Here is a 19,797-nt window from a genome sequence, read left to right as displayed (position 1 = left end):
CTTTTATTGCGAAGATAGGAAATGCGCAGTCGGCCTTTAGAGTTTTGACGGAAGGTACGGCGCGAGAGTCTGTTGAAATAAAAAGTGTTTCTCGCCTTCCTCTCTGTCATATTTTAATAATAATGATCTTGCAGCAGCCAGCGTCATCTCACAAGACCCTCCGGTACCGTGAATGTCATTTAAGTGACGTCTTGGTGAAGATTGATGATCACTAGTTTTTAGGTCTATTTTTTTTAAAAGCCTGGCTGGAGATCGACTGACACACCCCCCGCGGTCGACTGGTAGCTCGCGATCGACGTAATGGGCTCCCCTGATTTACGCCTTCCAGCTCGTTGTTTTCCAATACAATGCGTTAATAATTGGTGTATTATATATAAATTATATTTATGAAGCGCTTTCATATAGTGAAACCCAAAATCTAAGTTACATTCAAAGGCCTACTGAAATGAGATTTTCTTATTTAAACGGGGATAGCAGGTCCATTCTATGTGTATTTTGCGATATTGCCATATTTTTGCTGAAAGGATTTAGTAGAGAACATCGACGATAAAGTTTGCAACTTTTGGTCGCCAGTAAAAAAGCCTTGCCTGTACCGGAAGTAGCAGACGATGTGCGCGTTACGTCACGAGTTGTGGAGCTCCTCACATCTGAACATTGTTTATAATGTGAGCCTCCAGCAGCAAGAGCTATTCGGACCGAGAAAGCGACAATTTCCCCATTAATTTGAGCGAGGATGAAACATTCGTGGATAAGGAAAGTTAGAGTGAAGCACAAAAAAATGGGGATAGCGGGTCCATTCTATGTGTCATACTTGATCATTTCGCGATATTGCCATAATTTTGCTGAAAGGATTTATTAGAGAACGTCCACGATAAAGTTCGCAACTTTTGGTCGCTAATAAAAAAGCCTTGCCTGTACCGGAAGTAGCAGACGATGTGCGCGTGATGTCACAGGTTGTAGGGCTCCTCACATCTGAACATTGTTTATAATGTGAGCCTCCAGCAGCTAGAGCTATTCGGACCAAGAAAGCGACAATCCCCCCATTAATTTGAGCGAGGATGAAAGATTTGTGGATAAGGAAAGTTAGAGTGAAGCACAAAAAAAAAAAAAAGCGATGGCTCCACTGGGACCGTTTCAGATGTAATTAGACACATTTACTAGGATAATCCTGGAAGATCCCTTATTTGCGGCGTGGCGTAGTGCAGGGGTCGGGAACCTTTTTCGGCTGAGAGAGCCATGAAAGCCAAATATTTTAAAATGTCTTTCCGTGAGAGCCGTACAATATTTTATAACACTGAATACAACTAAATGTGTGCATTTTTAAGTAAGACCAACCATTTTAGAGTATAATAAGTCTATTATTTTTTAATAACATTGTTATTCTGAAGTTATCCAATAATAAATAAAATACTTTATAATGAACAGGTGCAGAAGAAAATGGATGGATGGATTAAGATGCATGAGAATGTTCTATATTTTAAACGTTATTTTTAACACTGATTACCAGTGGAATTATTCATTACTTATCGTGTTAAGCAATGTCAGCTAAGATTTATCTGAGATCCAGATGCAGTCATTAAAAGAGCCACATCTGGCTCTAGAGCCATAGGTTCCCTACCCCTGGCGTAGTGGGTAGAGCGGCCGTGCCAGAAACCTGAGGGTTGCTGGTTCGCTTCCCACCTATTGACATCCAAATCGCTGCCGTTGTGTCCTTGGAAGCCGGAGTAAGCGGAGGGAACCCATGCAGTCACAGGGAGAACATCCAAACTCCACACAGAAAGATCCCAAACCCGGGATTGAACTCAGGACTACTCAGGACCTTCGTATTGTGAGGCAGATGCACTAACCCCTGGTCCACCGTGCTGCCTGTATTAAAACATTTTCAAGTGTTTCACCTAACAGTATCCGTTTTAAAATACAGAACACGTTGACAACTCAACATTCAATAAACAGCCAGCTTAAATACACTCAAAGTTTATTAGAAAGATTTAACATTACAAGAGTGCTCATTTCTTCATATAATTTAGTACAACACAGGCTTAAAAATGTGAAGAGGTGAATGAGTCTGTACTAAACTTGAAGCAGTTAAAGTCAACTGGTGTTTGTGGTGATCGCCGTTGTGTCTGGCTATTAACAGCCTTTACTGACAGTGAAGAAATAAAACAATGAAAAACATTACATGACAAAAGGAACTGCTTGAACTGTTGCACCGATTTAAACAAGGCATTCCTGTGCATAAGTAGCATTATTGTTACATTTGTCCTGATTCAACAGTCATGTGGCAAAGTCCAGCTGCAAAATGGAGTGCAAAACACCTGAGGTTTTCATGGTGACATATAAATTCACCCCTGCGGACAACAACTCAATATTTTGCTTTCCTAAAATGAGAGTGGAAATCTTTTCAGTACTGGCAACATTAAGGTTAACCAATCCCTCCAACGAAGGGGACAAAAGAAGAACAACTAATCCTTTATTTCTTTGCTTGCTTGGTGACCAAATTGCGAGGGGGGGTGACGGGACGGCTGCCGTTGGGCTTCTTCTTCTCGGCTGGTTTCAAAATCTACAAGTTGAATATACAAAGTTATACAATTAATTTAATATGTACACTTCTTAATCATTTGGCACTGTCTGCAAAATAGTTGTTTCATTTATCCTTTTTTTTTTTTTATTAGCAGTAAGTAAGGAAAGATGTTGGTGAAGACAGCTTGGTCTGTATCTCCCTTCACAAATGAAGGGCAAAAAGCAGAACGCTGTCATTACGCAGATGTTGCACTCAAAACATCCAAAATGGTTAATGTGCAGTGACAGACAATAATCGCCATTTTGGCTACATAGCAGAAAAAGAGGAACCAACTAGTGTGGTTGCAATTACCTTTAAAAAAAGGAGAGAATAAAAATAGAAAGGTCAACATTGGAATCGTAACTTAGAAACGAAGTACTTATTAAAGAAGTATGCCATTTGAGGCACAGTTATGTGCAATGTTTGTAAACAGACGGTATAGAAAAAACTGTGCAAAATTTAGGCTAAACTTTTTGTCAAACACCAAATCATATGAAAAGTAGAGCATACAAAACCCAACGTAGGCTTCCATCAGTGCACTTCGATATAAAGTGTAGACCAGGGGTCGGAAACCCGCGGCTCTTTGATCACTCTGTTGTGGCTCAGCTGCAAAATTGCCGTCCCCCACAATTATTCCGGGAGGTTTCCGGATTTTAGTACCTCTCTCACGAATCAAATATACTCCTATTTTCACCAGGACCATAATATTGTGGGCGTGCCGTGATGGTCAATGCCTGTAACGTTCTCTAAAACATGTCGTGGCGTCCGTTTTTACACACAGTAGCTGCGTTCCAGCCGGTCAAATGTGATATACGGCCTCTGTTAACATACGAAAGTGACTGCAAGGCTTACTTGGTCAACAGCCATACAGGTTACACTGAGGGTTGTGAAATAAACAACTTTAAGACCCTAACTAATATGCGCCACACTGTGAACCCACACTAAACAAGAATGACAAACATATTTCAAGAGAACATCCGCACGGTACACAAAATAAACACAACAGAACAAATACACAGAATCCCATGCATCCCTAACTCTTCCGGGCTACATTATACACCCCCACTAGCACCAAACCCCGCCCCCCTAAACCGAAGCACGTGTGCGCGCGTGTGTGTGTGTGTGTGTGTGTGTGTGTGTGTGTGTGGGGGGGGGGGGGGGGGGGGGTATAATGTAGCCCGGAAGAGTTAGATATGCATGGGATTTTGGGTACCTAGTACCAACCTCGTCACGTCCGTTGTGTCCTGAGCAAGACACTTCACCCTTGCTCCTGATGGGTGCTGGTTGGCGCCTTGCATGGCAGCTCCCTCCATCAGTGTGTGAATGTGTGTGTGAATGGGTAAATGTGGAAGTAGTGTCAAAGCGCTTTGAGTACCTTCAAGGTAGAAAAGCGCTATACAAGTACAACCATTTGTGTTTATGTTGTGTTACAGTGCAGGCGTTCTCCCGAAATGTGTTTGTCATTCTTGTTTGGTGTGGCTTCACAGCGTGGCGCATTTTGTTTTATTTTGTGAAACGGGTCAAAATGGCTCTTTGAGTGGTAAAGGTTGCCGACCCCTGGTGTAGACTGTACTCGTAATGGTTTAGTGTCGATAACTGATTACTTGCCCACTTCTTATTTACTTCACCCACTTCCAAAATAAATTCACATTTCAGCAGCTGACACACAGGATCAAACAAAGGTTAAGGAAAAAAATGCTACAAAAAAAATCTTCTTTTAAGTTTGGTAGTCCCTCCCACCGTCATTACATAGCCAATGCTAAGTGTTGAGGTTAGTGTACAGTACTGTGCACTCACCAGTTTGTGTCTTGCGACTTCCTGCTAGTGACAGTGCACTGCTTTTTGCAGTATTTCTTACTTAGGTGTGAACAAATACACTCAAAAGGACTTCACTTCTGCTGCAACGGAATCCATATTTTCTAAAACCAATGAGGTCCCTCACCTGAAACGAGCACATGAGGGTCTCATCCACACTCATCATGGCACCGGCGTTGTCAAACTCCCCACAATAATTAGGCGCAGAGAAAAGAGTCACCAGCTGCCTTTTTGCAAAAAACTCATAGCCGTCCTCAACAACCTGTGTAAGACAACACATCAAATTAGGGCTGGACGATTATGGCAAAAATATATAATCAGAATTATTTTGATTGATATTGTAATGCTGATTAATTATTCCATCCATCCATTTTCTACCGGTTATTCTCTTTTGGGGTCGCTGGCGCCTATCTCAGCTACAATCGGGCAGATTATTTATTAATTAAAAAAACAAAACATTCAACTTTAAGCAGTTAAAAAGACAAATTAGTCGATGTCTGAATTGCATGCTGGTAAATATCAACCAGCTCAAGTAACCATGGTGAGATCCCAAACTTCTAGTAGACATCTTTTTTTTAACTCATACGCTCACTCATCCGTTTCACTGTTACAAGCACCGGAATTTACATGAATGTTGCGCAGCCCAGCAATCATTTTTAAAAAAATATTATACATTCATGATCGTGAGAAGCCACAATCGAAATCGAAATCAAAATTTGATGAATTGTCCAGCCCTATATCAAATGAGATATGACCTAAAGAACTAAAAGTTTGTTATCTCTGCAATGTTTGAAGCAGATGAAGGGTGACTGTTACAAAAATGGGGTTTAGTAAATGTCAGCACAGGGCAAATCCAATTTGTATTTTCCTAAAATAAGTGACTCTTATTACCTGATGGGCACGACAGATCAGATCCAGATCATGTTTGTGCAAAAACTTGGCCACCACCTCTGAGCCAAAAGTAAACGAGACACCTCGGTCATTCTCGCCCCAACCCAAAACATCTTTGTCTGGATCAGACCAGAGCAAATCACAGAGCAGGCCTTGGTCTGGTACGTCAGTGGGTCGCATGATGCGTCTGATCTGCTCCATGGACTGAAGGTCAGGTGAAAGTCCTGTACAAAATAGCAGCAAACAAGTACAAATAAACACTCTGATGTTGACGTTGACGGTGCAGACATTTGGTTGACGCAAGACCAATGAACATGGTTGATGTCATCAGTGTGACTACTTAGGAACATTTGTTCCAAAAACAAATTGCAGGAAATTGTTAGCATTAACAAGGTGTCCATTCTTGTCAGGCCTTTAAGGCAATTAAACATCTCTCTGATTAACACTTTCAACAGAGCAAGGACGCAATTTCATTTTCATTATTTCTTGTCACAGTAGTGAAGTCAACAAAAGTATCATTACAGTGTAATCCACAGGTGTCAAACTCATTTTAGATCAAGGGCCACACAGAGAAAAATCTACTCCCAAGTGGGCCGGACCGGTAAAATCACGGCACGATAACTTAAAAATAAAGACAAAGGCAGATTGTTTTTATTTTGTTTGAAAATAGAACAAGCACATTCTGAAAATGTACAAATCATAATGTGGTTGGCTATTTTTACACTTACAGTACTTACATTATTTATACTTTCTGAATAAATTATGTGATAAATTGGTGTTAGTTTTCAATCAATCAAGATAAAAAAATAATATCAAAATCAAATTACAGGATGTTATTTATGTAGTTTGCTCATTTTCTTTGACTGGTGCACTAACGTGTTTTTTTTTTTTTTTTTTACATATATAGCATAATCCACAAAGATACAAAGAATTGCTATTGCGACATCTAGTGGACACATTTAGAACAGCAGTTTCTTTCATTCCAAAATTTTGGCTCATATTCAGACTTAGCAAACGCATTCCACGGGCCGGATAAAACCTATTTGTGGGCCTGATCCAGCCCGCGGGCCGTACATTTCACACACCTGGTGTAATCTGTTAAGTTGACAGAACATTTTTGTAACCCAAGTTTTATTTCCATAAAAATCATAAGTAATTATGTACTGCAACTTCCTCATTTACTCTGTATGAATAACAGCAACACAATTATTGTTCAGTTACACAGCGGCGGCGGCGATGACCAAGAAGAACGCGGAGTTGGAATATAATTACAACACTTTATGTACATATTTATATAATATTTAAATATTTATATAATATGTAACTACAAGCTCCATTCACAGACAGAGTCCCATTGCTTTTATGAGCGGTCAAGCCAGTCAAAAGTCGAAAAAAAATAATAATTTATTTATTTATTTTTATTTTATTTGTGGCGGCCGTAATTCTTTCGTGGCGGGCCGCCACAAATAAATCAATGTGTGGGAAACCCTGCTCCGGAGCGATTTATAATCTGAAAAATACGATACTCACATTTTCAGAACAAAGCCCTCGCATGTTATTGCTTGAGACATTTGTACGTGTTTGAAATGTCACCAACAATTATTTTTCTTTAAAAGAACTCCACTTCGTCATCTGCAACACGCTCTAGTACATCAGGTTTGTACTTTAAATATTTACTTTAGGCTCTGACAGCAACATACCTCCGTGACAGCAAAATATCTTTTCATCCACAATCGCCGCAATTGGGAGGCAGTTAAAACAGTCAGTAAAAGTCTTCCAGAGTTTGATGTTGTACCTTCTTTTACCTGCAACATTAAAAAGCAAAACAATTCCAATAAATCATTCACTTACAGCAGTAACACAAGTCTCCCTGAGTAGGTCCTTCTAGTGAGACGACTGACAAAACAATTAACCTCAGTTTTCTTTTTTTTTTGGTATCTTTTCATTTCAATCCAAAACCAAATCGTACAAAGTTTGGGCGTACAAAAACCGAGGCACAACTGTAAATTTAAAAACTTACTTACACTCATCATAAAAACCATATATTCTGTTGATTGAAGCACACTCGTGGTTTCCCCTCAACAGGAAGAAGTTCTCTGGGTATTTAATTTTGTAGGCAAGCAAAAGACAGATGGTTTCCAGGGATTGCTTGCCCCTGTCCACGTAGTCCCCCAAAAACAAGTAGTTGCTCTCTGGAGGGAAGCCCCCATATTCAAACAGTCTCAGCAGATCGTAATATTGCCCATGGATGTCACCTGAAAAAGACAAATAATGAGAGATTATTCTTCTGGGGTTATAGTCAGCTCTTTTGAGAAGAAAATAAAATAGGGATGCTTATTCAATGTGTGTACCCCAACACATTGTACATTGTATTAGGGATGCAACGGTTTAAAAATCTCACAGTACAATATTGTCATGGAATTAAGGCCATGTTGAGGCTAAAATGTTCTAATCATACAACAAATGTGTATTTTTAAGGGCAATATATTGTGCAGCAACATCCACAGTTTCAAGCAAATAGTTAAAAAAAACTTACAGTTGCGTGTAGAGCTGTGCAATATATTGATATACTCGATATATCGCGGGTTTGTCTGTGTGCGATATAGAAAATGACTATATCGTGATATTCGAGTATAGGTTCTCACGCAGTTGCTTTTAGCTGCTGGCATTACACTACCGTATTTTCCACGCTATAAGCCGCACCTAAAAACCAAAAATGTTCTCAAAAGATGACAGTGCGGCTTATAACCCGGTGCGCCTTATATATGTATTAATATAAATATTTATTTTCATAGAGTTTAGGTTTCGCAACTACGGTAAACAGCCGCCATCTTTTTTCCCCGTAGAAGAGGAAGCGCTTCTTCTTCTACGGTAAGCAACCGCCAAGGTAAGCGCCCGCCCGCCCACCTGGAAAGAGGAAGCGCTTCTTCTTCTACGGTACGCAACTGCCAAGGTAAGCACCCGCCCCCGTAGAAGAAGAAGCGCGCGGCTAATCCGATTCATTTCATTTGTGTGTTTCTGTAAAGACGACCACAAAATTGCTCCTACTAAAAGACACGCGTACAACGCAGAATTCAAACTCAAGGAAATAAGTCACGCAGAAGAACACGGAAATAGAGCAGCAGCGAGAGAATTGAACATAAATGAATCAATGATGCTTAGGTGGAGGAAGCAACAAGATGACCTGCGCCAAGTAAAGAAGACAACACAGAGTTTGAGGGAACAAAGCAAGATGGCAACAGTTGGAGGACAAACTGGAACAGTGGGTAGTTGAGCAGAGAGCAGCAAGCAGAAGTGTCAGCACCATCACTATTCCAATGAAGGCAACAGCGCCAGCAAGCGAACTTCACTTGGATGATTTTAAAGGTGGTGCTTCTTGGTGTTTCCGGTTCATGAAAAGACGCAATCTCTCCATCCGCACACGGACTACTATTTCACAGCAACTGCCAAAAGACTTTCAAGAAAAGCTGGCTACTTTCCACGCATATTGTATAAACAAGATAGCTGAAAAAAGAACCGGCCAGGAAGGCAGGATTCATGGAACTGCCGGACAACAACAGCGACACTGACTCTGATGACTTCGACGAGACGGAGCCCGCCATTTTGGATGCCGTATTCGCCCAATTTTTTAATTCAGACACCGAAGAAGAAAAATTAGAGGGATTCATGGATGAGGAATAACTTCTGAAGGTAGGCTTTAAATGTTTATTTTGTGTGCTGTGACATTAACGTTCGAGCAAAGTTGAGTTATTGATGTTGCTATTGCTCTGCAATATTTTGAGTGTTACTATTGTTGTGATTGCACATTCGCACACTGGTTTGTATTATTAAAGTTTGACTGACCTGACTGTTTTTTTGACATTCCCTTTAGCGCAGCGTGGGCGCGGCTTATGACCCGGTGCGGCTTATAGGTTTACAAAGTTTTTAAATATGCCATTCATTGAAGGTGCGGCTTATAACACGGGGCGGCTTATAGCGCGGAAAATACGGTACATGCTTTTATCACTCTTTGTCGTCTAACTTTCTCAGACAGCAAGCGCACCTTCTTACATACGTCACATACGTATACGCCCTCGCGGAGCAGAGAGGTAGCGGCATGGGTAACGTTAGCCGTGATGCTAGCGGAGCCGTGCGAGTGGTAATACGAGAGAATGAAGGTGCGAATCTGTTAACAAATGAAGGAAAAATAATTCCCAAGAAAAACAGCAGGGGGTCCATCGTCTGGCGGTGGTTTGTCGAACAGACAACCGTAATTTGTCAAGTGTGGGGCTAAAGTGTTGGTGCATAAAGTAGCATTACTCTAATATGTAGCATCGTTTGTAAAGTCACCCGCTAGAGAACGAAGAGTGATTACTCCGCATGTCATCATCTCCATTTGGTGCCACATGCCCACACCATCAAAATGCCGAGGCAAACATTTCCAGATTAACACCATATGAAAAAAATTGTCAACAACAAAAGGAGATAATCCGCAGTAACCTACCACATAGCTAAGGACGGACACTATTTGACTTCCTGTTACGCAGCTCATGCAAATGCCAGCAAATGTTGTGGATTGAAAATGAATTTGAAGAAAACAAAAGCTATGGCAAATTCCATGGTACCTCCTGGACCTGTGACTGTTAATGGAAATGAAATTGATGAAGTTAATGAATACATCTATCTTGGGCAGAGATTTAGCCTGAAAGAAAAGAGTCAAGAACAGGAGATAGGGAGGAGAATCAGATTGGGTTGGTGCCAATATGGAAAACTGAGCAACATCATGGGAGGAGAAATACCGTTAAGCCTAAAAAGAAAGGTCTTTAATCAATGCGTGTTACCAACCATGACATATAGAGCTGAAACCTGGGCATTGTCAAATAAAATGGAAAAGAAAATAGCAGCAGCACAACACAACATGGAAAGAAATATGCTCGGAATCACATATAAAGACAGAAAAACAAATGAATGGGTGAGAAAACAAACGCAAGTCCAAGACATTATGAGAACTATCAAATTAAATAAGTGGAAGTGGGCTGGACATATCAGTAGGAGAACAGATAATAGATGGACTTCCCTAATGACATCATGGAGACCCATGGATGGGAGCAGAAACAGAGGAAGACAGAGAGTGAGATGGCGAGATGAAATAGACAAATATTTGGGAACAGTGCAGTGGAGGGAGCAGCTAGAGATCGTTCACTTTAGGCAGAAACATGCTGAGGCTTTCGTCCAGCAGTGAACTGACAACGGCTATCATTTTAATTTGACAGTTATTGAAATAACTTGTGTGACATCATGCACAAAAGTGCACTTTATTTGTTTTAAACTATTGTAGTGGCGTTCTGTACAAAAAGTGCACTTTAATTTAGTGGTGTTTTGATATGTCGTCTTAGTGACATCATGCACAAAAGTGCATTCAGAGCTTGTTTTAAAATGTCTCTGACAATCTTGCACTTTCTGTTTTGGAAATGACATGAATGTTTGTGCCACTGCTTAATAACTGTTTAATAAATAAAGTTTTGGTCATTTGACTTAGTTGTGATTTCCCTCTCTGCATGAAAGTTTAAAATTACCATATATTAATGCAGTATGAAGAAGAATGTTTTAATGTAGACACATAGAATCATCATACTGCTGGGATTATATGCATCAAGTGTTCATTCAAGGCTAAGGCGAGATATACATTGTGCATCGTGACATGGCCTAAAAATATTGAGATATTAATAAAAGGCCATATCGCCCAGCCCTACTCTCACTATTATGTTAGATCCACTATGGACTGGACTCTCACAATATTATGTTAGATCCACTATGGACTGGACTCTCACAATATTATGTTAGATCCACTATGGACTGGACTCTCACAATATTATGTTAGATCCACTATGGACTGGACTCTCACAATATTATGTTAGATCCACTATGGACTGGACTCTCACAATATTATGTTAGATCCACTATGGACTGGATTCTCACTATTAGGTTAGATCCACTATGGACTGGACTCTCACAATATTATGTTAGATCCACTATGGACTGGACTCTCACAATATTATGTTAGATCCACTATAGACTGGACTCTCACAATATTATGTTAGATCCACTATGGACTGGACTCTCACGATATTATGTTAGATCCACTATGGACTGGACTCTCATAATATTATGTTAGATCCACTATGGACTGGACTCTCACAATATTATGTTAGATCCACTATGGACTGGACTCTCACAATATTATGTTAGATCCACTATGGACTGGACTCTCACAATATTATGTTAGATCCACTATGGACTGGACTCTCACAATATTATGTTAGATCCACTATGGACTGGACTCTCACAATATTATGTTAGATCTACTATGGACTGGACTCTCACAATATTATGTTAGATCCACTATAGACTGGACTATCACAATATTATGTTAGATCCACTATGGACTGGACTCTCACTATTATGTTAGATCCACTATGGACTGGACTCTCACTATTATGTTAGATCCACTATGGACTGGACTCTCACTATTATGTTAGATCCACTATGGACTGGACTCTCACTATTATGTTAGATCCACTATGGACTGGACTCTCACAATATTATGCTAGATTCATTTGACGTCCACTCGGGTCCCCATGAAAGTTTAAAATGAACATATTGGACGGCGTGGCGCAGTTGGGAGAGTGGCCGAGGGTCCCTGGTTCAATCCCCATCTAGTACCAACATCGTCAACGCCCGTTGTGTCCTTGAGCAAGACACTTCACCCTTGCTCCTGATGGGTGCTGGCTAGCGGCTTGCATGGAAGCTCCCGCCATCAGTGTGTGAATGTGGAAGTAGTGTCAAAGCGCTTTGAGTACCTTAAAGGTAGAAAAGCGCTATACAAGTACAACCCATTTACCATATATTAATGCAGTATGAAGAAGAATGTTTTAATGTAGACACACAGAATCATCATACTGCTGTGATTATATGCATCAAGTGTTCATTCAAGGCTAAGGTACAATATCGAGATATATATCGTGCATCGTGATATGGCTTTTGAATATAGAGATATTAATAAAAGGCCATATCGCCCAGGCTAACTCTGACTATTATGTTAGATCAACTATGGACTAGACTGTCCCGTTTAAAGACCTACTGAAATGAGATTTTCGTATTTAAACAGGGATAGCAGGTCCATTCTATGTGTCATACTTGATCATTTCGCGATATTGCCATATTTTTGCTGAAAGGATTTAGTAGAGAACATCGACGATAAAGTTTGCAACTTTTGGTCGCTAATAAAAAAAGCCTTGCCTGTACCGGAAGTAGCAGACGATGTGCGTGTGACGTCACGGGTTGTAGGGCTCCTCACATCCTCACACTGTTTACAATCATAGCCAGCAGCAGCTAGAGCTATTCGGACCGAGAAAGCGACAATTTCCCCATTAATTTGAGCGAGGATGAAAGATTTGTGGATGAGGAAAGTGAGAGTGAAGGACTAGAAAAAATAAAAAAATAAAAAAAGGCGAATGCAGTGGGAGCGATTCAGATGTTATTAGACACATTTACTAGGATAATTCTGGAAAATCCCTTATCTGCCTATTGTTTTAGTGAGATTATACAGTACTTGAAAGTTGGAGGGGTGTTGACCGCCAGAGTTTCTGAGGGAAGTCACGCAGTTGCAGCAGGACGCAAGCTGCGCTGATGTCTCCGATAAGAGCTGACTTATTACCACAATTTTCTCACCGAAAATTGCTGCTTGACATTTGGTCGGGATCCATGTTCGCTTGACCGCTCTGATCCATAGTAAAGCTTCACCTTCCGGAATTTTAAACAAGGATGTGATTGTGTAGCTAAAGGCTCAAAGCTTCCCACCGCCATCTTTCTACTTTGACTTCTCCATTATTAATTGAACAAATTGCAAAAGATTCTGCAACACAGATGTCCAGAATACTGTGTAATTATGCGATTAAAGCAGACCACTTATAGCTGTGATCGGTGCCGAATCAAAATGTTCGCTACAATCCGTGACGTCACGCCTCATCATACCGCGACGTTTTCAAAAAGGATACTTCGCACAAAATTTAAAATTATAATTTAGTAAGCTAACCGCATTGGCATGTGTTGCAATGTTAATATTTCATCATTGATATATAAACTATCAGACTGTGTGGTCGGTAGTAGTGGGTTTCAGTAGGCCTTTAATCTCAAAGTGTCTTTACCTGGTTGAATAAAGGAAATTTAATAAGGGGGAGATCTTACCGCATATTTTGAGGGGGGCTTCCAGCTCCAGAAGAATGGGCTGACTCAGGAATATCTCCCTGGATTTCAGACACAAACCTCGAATCTCCATCTCCTGCAACTGGACATTCTTCCCAGGTTTAGCTCCTCTTACTGGAACACACACAAAAAAGAGGTACCGCGTACTTTAATAAGCATCCTTGTGTGCACAAGGAACAACTAAAAAGTGAAATATCGAGGCTGTTATTATACAAATGTTACGGCTATTTCAACTCTTCCCAAACACACGCTAGCGCCATCAGGCGACATCATACGCAAATACGGTGTTAGCTTTCACTGTTATGTTGATGACACCCAACTCTACATGCCGCTAAAGCTGACCAAGACGCCGGACTGTAGTCAGCTGGAGGCGTGTCTTAATTGATTGATTGATACTTTTATTAGTAGATTGCACAGTTCAGTACATATTCCGTGCAATTGACCACTAAATGGTAACACTCGAATAAGTTTTTCAACTTGTATAAGTCGGGGTCCACGTTAATCAATTCAAAATTAAACAATGGATGTCCGCCAACTTTTTGCAACTCAATGCCAAAAAAACGGAAATGCTGATTATCGGTCCTGCTAGACACCGACCTCTATTTAATGATACAACTGTAACATTTGACAACCAAATAATTAAACAAGGTGACTCTGTAAAGAATCTGGGTATTATCTTCGACCCAACTCTCTGGTTTGAGTCACACATTAAAAGCGTTACTAAAACGGCCTTCTTTTATCTCCATAATATCGCTAAAATTCGCTCCGATTTGTCCACTAACGACGCTGTTACGTCTTGTCTCGATTACTGTAACGTATTATTATCGGGTCTCCCCATGTCTAGCATTAAAAGATTACAGTTGGTACAAAATGCGGCTGCTAGACTTTTGACAAGAAAAAGAAAGTTTGATCACATTACGCCTATACTGGCTCACCTGCACTGGCTTCCTGTGCACTTAAGACATGGGTATCAAACTCTGGCCCGCGGGCCAAATTTGGCCCGCCGTGTAATTTCATTTAGCCCTTGAGGCAATAATAAATTAATATTAGAGCTGGCCCGCCGGTATTGTACAGTGGCGGTGCAGCTGTATCACCGTATTCAACGCTAATTTTCATACTTGCCAACCCTCCAGATTTTTCCAGGAGAATCCCGAATTTCAGTGCCCCCCCCCCACCGAAAATCTCCCGGGGCAACCATTCTCCCGAATTTCCACCTGGACAACAATATTGGGGACGTGCCTTAAAAGGTACTGCTTTTAGCATCCTCTACAACCTGTCGTCACGTCCGCTTTTCCTCCATACAAACAGCGTGCCGACCCAGTTATGTAATATATGCGGCTTCTACACACACACACACACAAGTGAATGCATGACATACTTGGTCAACAGCCATACAGGTCACACAGAGGGTGGCCGTATAAACAACTTTAACACTGTTTACACCACACTGTGAACCCACACCAAACAAGAATGACAAACACATTTCGGGAGAACATTCGCACCGTAACACAACAGAACAAATACCCAGAACTCCTTGCAGCACTAACTCTTCCGGGATGCTACAACATACACCCCCGCTACCAACAAAACTCGATTTTGCATGTCACTATAAAGTTATATAAGCCTTGCTTGTTCAATATTCAATGCAAAACTTGTTTGTGTCCCTATTAAAATGTTAAGGGGCCGGTATAGCTCGTTTGGTAGAGTGGCCGTGCCAGCAACTTGAGGGTTCCAGGTTCGATTCCCGCCATCCTAGTCACTGCCGTTGTGTCCTTGGGCAAGACACTTTACTCACCTGCTCCCAGTGCCACCCACACTGGTTTAAATGGAACTTAGATATTGGGTTTCACTATGTAAAGCGCTTTGAGTCACTAGAGAAAAGCGCTATATAAATATAATTCACTTCACTACGTTGTTTAACTTTGGCACTTGGCTTTGTTCAGTTTAGAATTTTGGCCCACTCTGTATTTGAGTTTGACACCCCTGACTTAAGATGTGACTTTAAGGTTTTACTACTTGCGTATAAAATACTACACGGTCTAGCTCCAGCATATCTTGCCGATTGTATTGTACCATATGTCCCGGTGAGAAATCTGCGTTCAAAGGACTCCGGCTTATTAGTGATTCCCAAAGCCCCAAAAAAGTCTGCGGGCTATAGAGCGTTTTCTATTCGGGCTCCAGTACTCTGGAATGCCCTCCCGGTAACAGTTCGAGATGCTACCTCAGTAGAAGCATTTAAGTCTCACCTTAAAACTCATTTGTATACTCTAGCCTTTAAATAGACACCCTTTTTAGACCAGTTGATCTGCCGTTTCTTTTCTTTCTCTCCTATGTCCCCCAGGGGGTCCGGTCCGGTGGCCATGGATGAAGTACTGGCTGTCCAGAGTCGGGACCCAGGATGGACCGCTCACCTGTGTATCGGCTGGGGACATCTCTGCGCTGCTGATCCGCCTCCGCTTGGGATGGTTTACTGCTGGCTCCAATGTGGACGGGACTCTCGCTACTATATTGAATCCATTTTGGTCTGGATTCTCATGGTGATGTTAGATCCACTATGGATTGGACTTTCACAATATCATGTTAGATCCGCTCAAGATCCATTGCTTTCGGTCCCCTGGGTTTGCCCACATATGCAGTCCTCTCCAAGGTTTCTCATAGTCATCATTGTCGACGTCCCACTGGGGTGAGTTTTTCCTTGCCCTTATGTGGGAGCTACCGAGGATGGCGTTGTGGTTTGTGCAGCCCTTTGAGCCACGGTGGGAGAGGGGTTAGTGCGTCTGCCTCACAATACGAAGGTCCTGCAGTCCTGGGTTCAAATCCAGGCTCGGGATCTTTCTGTGTGGAGTTTGCATGTTCTCCCCGTGAATGCGTGGGTTCCCTCCGGGTACTCCGGTTTCCTCCCACTTCCAAAGACATGCACCTGGGGATAGGTTGATTGGCAACACCAAGTTGGCCCTAGTGTGTGAATGTGAGTGTGAATGTTGTCTGTCTGTGTTGGCCCTGCGATGAGATGGCGACTTGTCCAGGGTGTACCCCGCCTTCCGTCCGATTGTAGCTGAGATAGGCGCCGCGACCCCGAAAGGGAATAAGCGGTAGAAAATGGACGGATGCTTGATTGATATTATTTGCTGATCATAATTACTGGTTTGCAAAAAATATCTTTTAACCCAAATAGGTATCTCACGGCACACTAGTGAACCGCGGCACAGTGGTTGAAAAACACCGCGCTAGCCAACGCAAGCTAACATCGCCTCGCAAGTAGTCTACTTTCGGACAAAAAAACGAACATTTAACTTACCTTCTAAGAGACGTTGGATTACGCTGTCTATGTTGATTTTTTCCACGTCGGCCATTGTGCTGTTCCTGTACAAAAAAATAAGATTATTCGAAATCTAGGTCTCGGCGTTCAGCTAGCCCGCTAGCAGTTAGCATCCAGACGTTAGTTACGTCACTTTTTGATTTTTTTTGGTTGCGGGAAAAATATGTTGGTAGGAGCCGGTCAATATGTAGCCGCGCTGGTAGATATTTCACACCGAGCGTTAGCTTGGACTCGGAAAGGGTGAGTAAATAAAGAATAGTTACTCGCACACGCCAGACGATTTTCTCCGCCGCACCTTGGCCAAACTCTTGATGGGTCTTTCGCGAACAATCCAGTTCTTTAAGTGAATAACAGTAGCCGGGTATTTGCGGTGAACGACTCTTTTTTTTATTTCGTGCCGCACCTTGACCAAAGTCCTGGTGGGTCTTTCGCGAACAATCAAACTCTTTAAGTGAATAACAGAAGCCGGATATTTGCGGTAAACGACTCTTTTTTTCCCTGCCGTACCTTTGCCAAAGTCCTGATGGGTCTTTCGCGAACAATACAGCTCTTTAAGTGAATAACAGTAGCCGGGTATTTGCGGTAAACGACTCTTTTTTTCTTCCTGCCGCACCTTGGCCAAACTCCTAATGGGTCTTTCGTAAACAATACAGCTATTTAAGTGAATAACAGTAGCCGGGTATTTGCGGTAAACGACTCTTTTTTTTCCTCTGCCAAAGACATGCACCTGGGGATAGGTTGATTGGGGATAGGTTGATTGGCAACACTAAATTGGCCCTAGTGTGTGAATGTGAGTGTGAATGTTGTCTGTCCATCTGTGTTGGCCCTGCGATGAGGTGGCGACTTGTCCAGGGTGTACCCTGCCTTCCGCCCGATTGTAGCTGAGATAGGCGCCAGCGCCCCCCGCGACCCCGAAAGGGAATAAGCGGTAGCAAATGGATGGATGGATGGGATGGATGCCGCACCTTGGCCAAACTCCTGATGGGTCTTTCGCGAACAATCCAGCTCTTTAAGTGAATAACAGTAGCCGGGTATTTGCGGTGAACGACTCTTTTTTTCCTGCCGCACCTTGGCCAAACTCCTGATGGGTCTTTCGCGAACAATCCAGCTCTTTAAATGAATAACAGTAGCCGGGTATTTGCGGTAAACGACTCTTTTTTTCCCCTGCCGCACCATGGCCAAACTCTTTATGGGTCTTTCGCGAACAATACAGCTCTTTAAGTGAATAACAGAAGCCGGGTATTTGCGGTAAACGACTCTTTTTTTTTTCCTGCTGCACCTTGGCCAAACTGCTAATGGGTCTTTCGTGAACAATCCAGCTCTTTAAGTGAATAACAGTAGCCGGGTATTTGCGGTGAACGACTCTTTTTTTTTCCTGCCGCACCTTGGCCAAACTCCTGATGGATCTTTCGCGAACAATCCAGCTCTTTAAGTGAATAACAGTAGCCAGATATTTGCGGAAAACGACTCTTTTTTTTTTTTCCTGCTGCACCTTGGCCTAACTTCTGATGGGTCTTTCGCGAACAATACAGCTCTTTAAGTGAATAACAGTAGCCGGGTATTTGCGGTGAACGACTCTTTTTTTCCCTCTGCCGCACCTTGGCCAAACTTCTGATGGGTCTTTCGCGAACAATCCAGCTCTTTAAGTGAATAACAGAAGCCGGGTATTTGCGGTAAACGACTCTTTTTTTTTTCCTGCTGCACCTTGGCCAAACTGCTAATGGGTCTTTCGTGAACAATCCAGCTCTTTAAGTGAATAACAGTAGCCGGGTATTTGCAGTGAACGACTCTTTTTTTTTCCTGCCGCACCTTGGCCAAACTCCTGATGGATCTTTCGCGAACAATCCAGCTCTTTAAGTGAATAACAGTAGCCAGATATTTGCGGAAAACGACTCTTTTTTTTTTTTCCTGCTGCACCTTGGCCTAACTTCTGATGGGTCTTTCGCGAACAATACAGCTCTTTAAGTGAATAACAGTAGCCGGGTATTTGCGGTGAACGACTCTTTTTTTCCCTCTGCCGCACCTTGGCCAAACTTCTGATGGGTCTTTCGCGAACAATCCAGTTCTTTAAGTGAATAACAGTAGCCGGGTATTTGCGGTGAACGACTCTTTTTTTCCCTGCCGCACCTTGGCCAAACTCCTGATGGGTCTTTTGCGAACAATCCAGCTCTTTAAGTGAATAACAGTAGCCGGGTATTTGCGGTGAACGATTCTTTTTTTATTTCCTGCCGCACCTTGGCCAAACTCCTGATGGGTCTTTCGCGAACAATCCAGTTCTTTAAGTGAATAACAGTAGCCGGGTATTTGCGGTGAACGACTCTTTTTTTCCCTGCCGCACCTTTGCCAAACTCCTGATGGGTCTTTTGCGAACAATCCAGCTCTTTAAGTGAATAACAGTAGCCGGGTATTTGCGGTGAACGACTCTTATTTTATTTCCTGCCGCACCTTGGCCAAACTCCTGCTGGGTCTTTCGCGAACAATCCAGTTCTTTAAGTGAATAACAGTAGCCGGGTATTTGCGGTGAACGACTCTTCTTTTTTTTTCCTGCCGCACCTTGACCAAACTCCTGATGGGTCTTTCGCGAACAATACAACTCTTTTTTTTAAATTTCCTGCCGCACCTTGGCCAAACTCTTGATGGGTCTTTCGCGAACAATACAGCTCTTTAAGTAAATAACTGTAGCCGGGTATTTGCGGTGAACGACTCTTTTTTTATTTCCTGCCGCACCTGGGCCAAACTCCTGATGGGTCTTTTGCGAACAATCCAGCTCTTTAAGTGAATAACAGTAGCCGGGTATTTGCGGTGAACGACTCTTTTTTTATTTCCTGCCGCACCTTGGCCAAACTCCTGATGGGTCTTTCGCAAACAATACAGCTCTTTAAGTGAATAACAGAAGCCGGATATTTGCGGCGAACGACTCTTTTTTTTCCCTGCCGCACCTTGGTCAAACTCCTGATGGGTCTTTCGC

The 19,797-nt window shown here is 42.2% G+C and overlaps 1 protein-coding gene across 2 annotated transcripts; it reads right to left on the bottom strand.

The window, feature by feature from the left end:
* Nucleotides 1-1,958: 1,958 nt before the first annotated feature.
* ppp1cc (protein phosphatase 1, catalytic subunit, gamma isozyme) lies at nt 1,959-19,797 on the bottom strand. Of its 2 annotated transcripts, XM_061907008.1 has the most exons (9): nt 19,769-19,797; nt 17,093-17,124; nt 16,809-16,873; nt 13,493-13,624; nt 7,291-7,521; nt 6,967-7,071; nt 5,267-5,490; nt 4,503-4,637; nt 1,959-2,560 (listed from the first exon to the last, which is right to left on the bottom strand). In XM_061907008.1, the coding sequence occupies exons 3-9, from the start codon at nt 16,861-16,863 to the stop codon at nt 2,471-2,473; spliced, it is 972 nt and encodes a 323-aa protein (XP_061762992.1). In that variant the 5' UTR covers nt 16,864-16,873; nt 17,093-17,124; nt 19,769-19,797; the 3' UTR covers nt 1,959-2,470. The 2 variants fall into 2 exon arrangements, with proteins under 2 accessions (XP_061762992.1, XP_061762993.1); XM_061907009.1 differs by lacking the exon at nt 19,769-19,797 and having other exon boundaries at nt 17,099-17,173.

Source organism: Nerophis ophidion, linkage group LG07 (assembly GCF_033978795.1).
Source record: "Nerophis ophidion isolate RoL-2023_Sa linkage group LG07, RoL_Noph_v1.0, whole genome shotgun sequence".
NCBI classification, from domain to species: domain Eukaryota; kingdom Metazoa; phylum Chordata; class Actinopteri; order Syngnathiformes; family Syngnathidae; genus Nerophis; species Nerophis ophidion.
The sequence above is the reverse complement of the archived record's forward strand: the minus strand, read 5'-3'. Positions and strand labels throughout refer to the sequence as shown.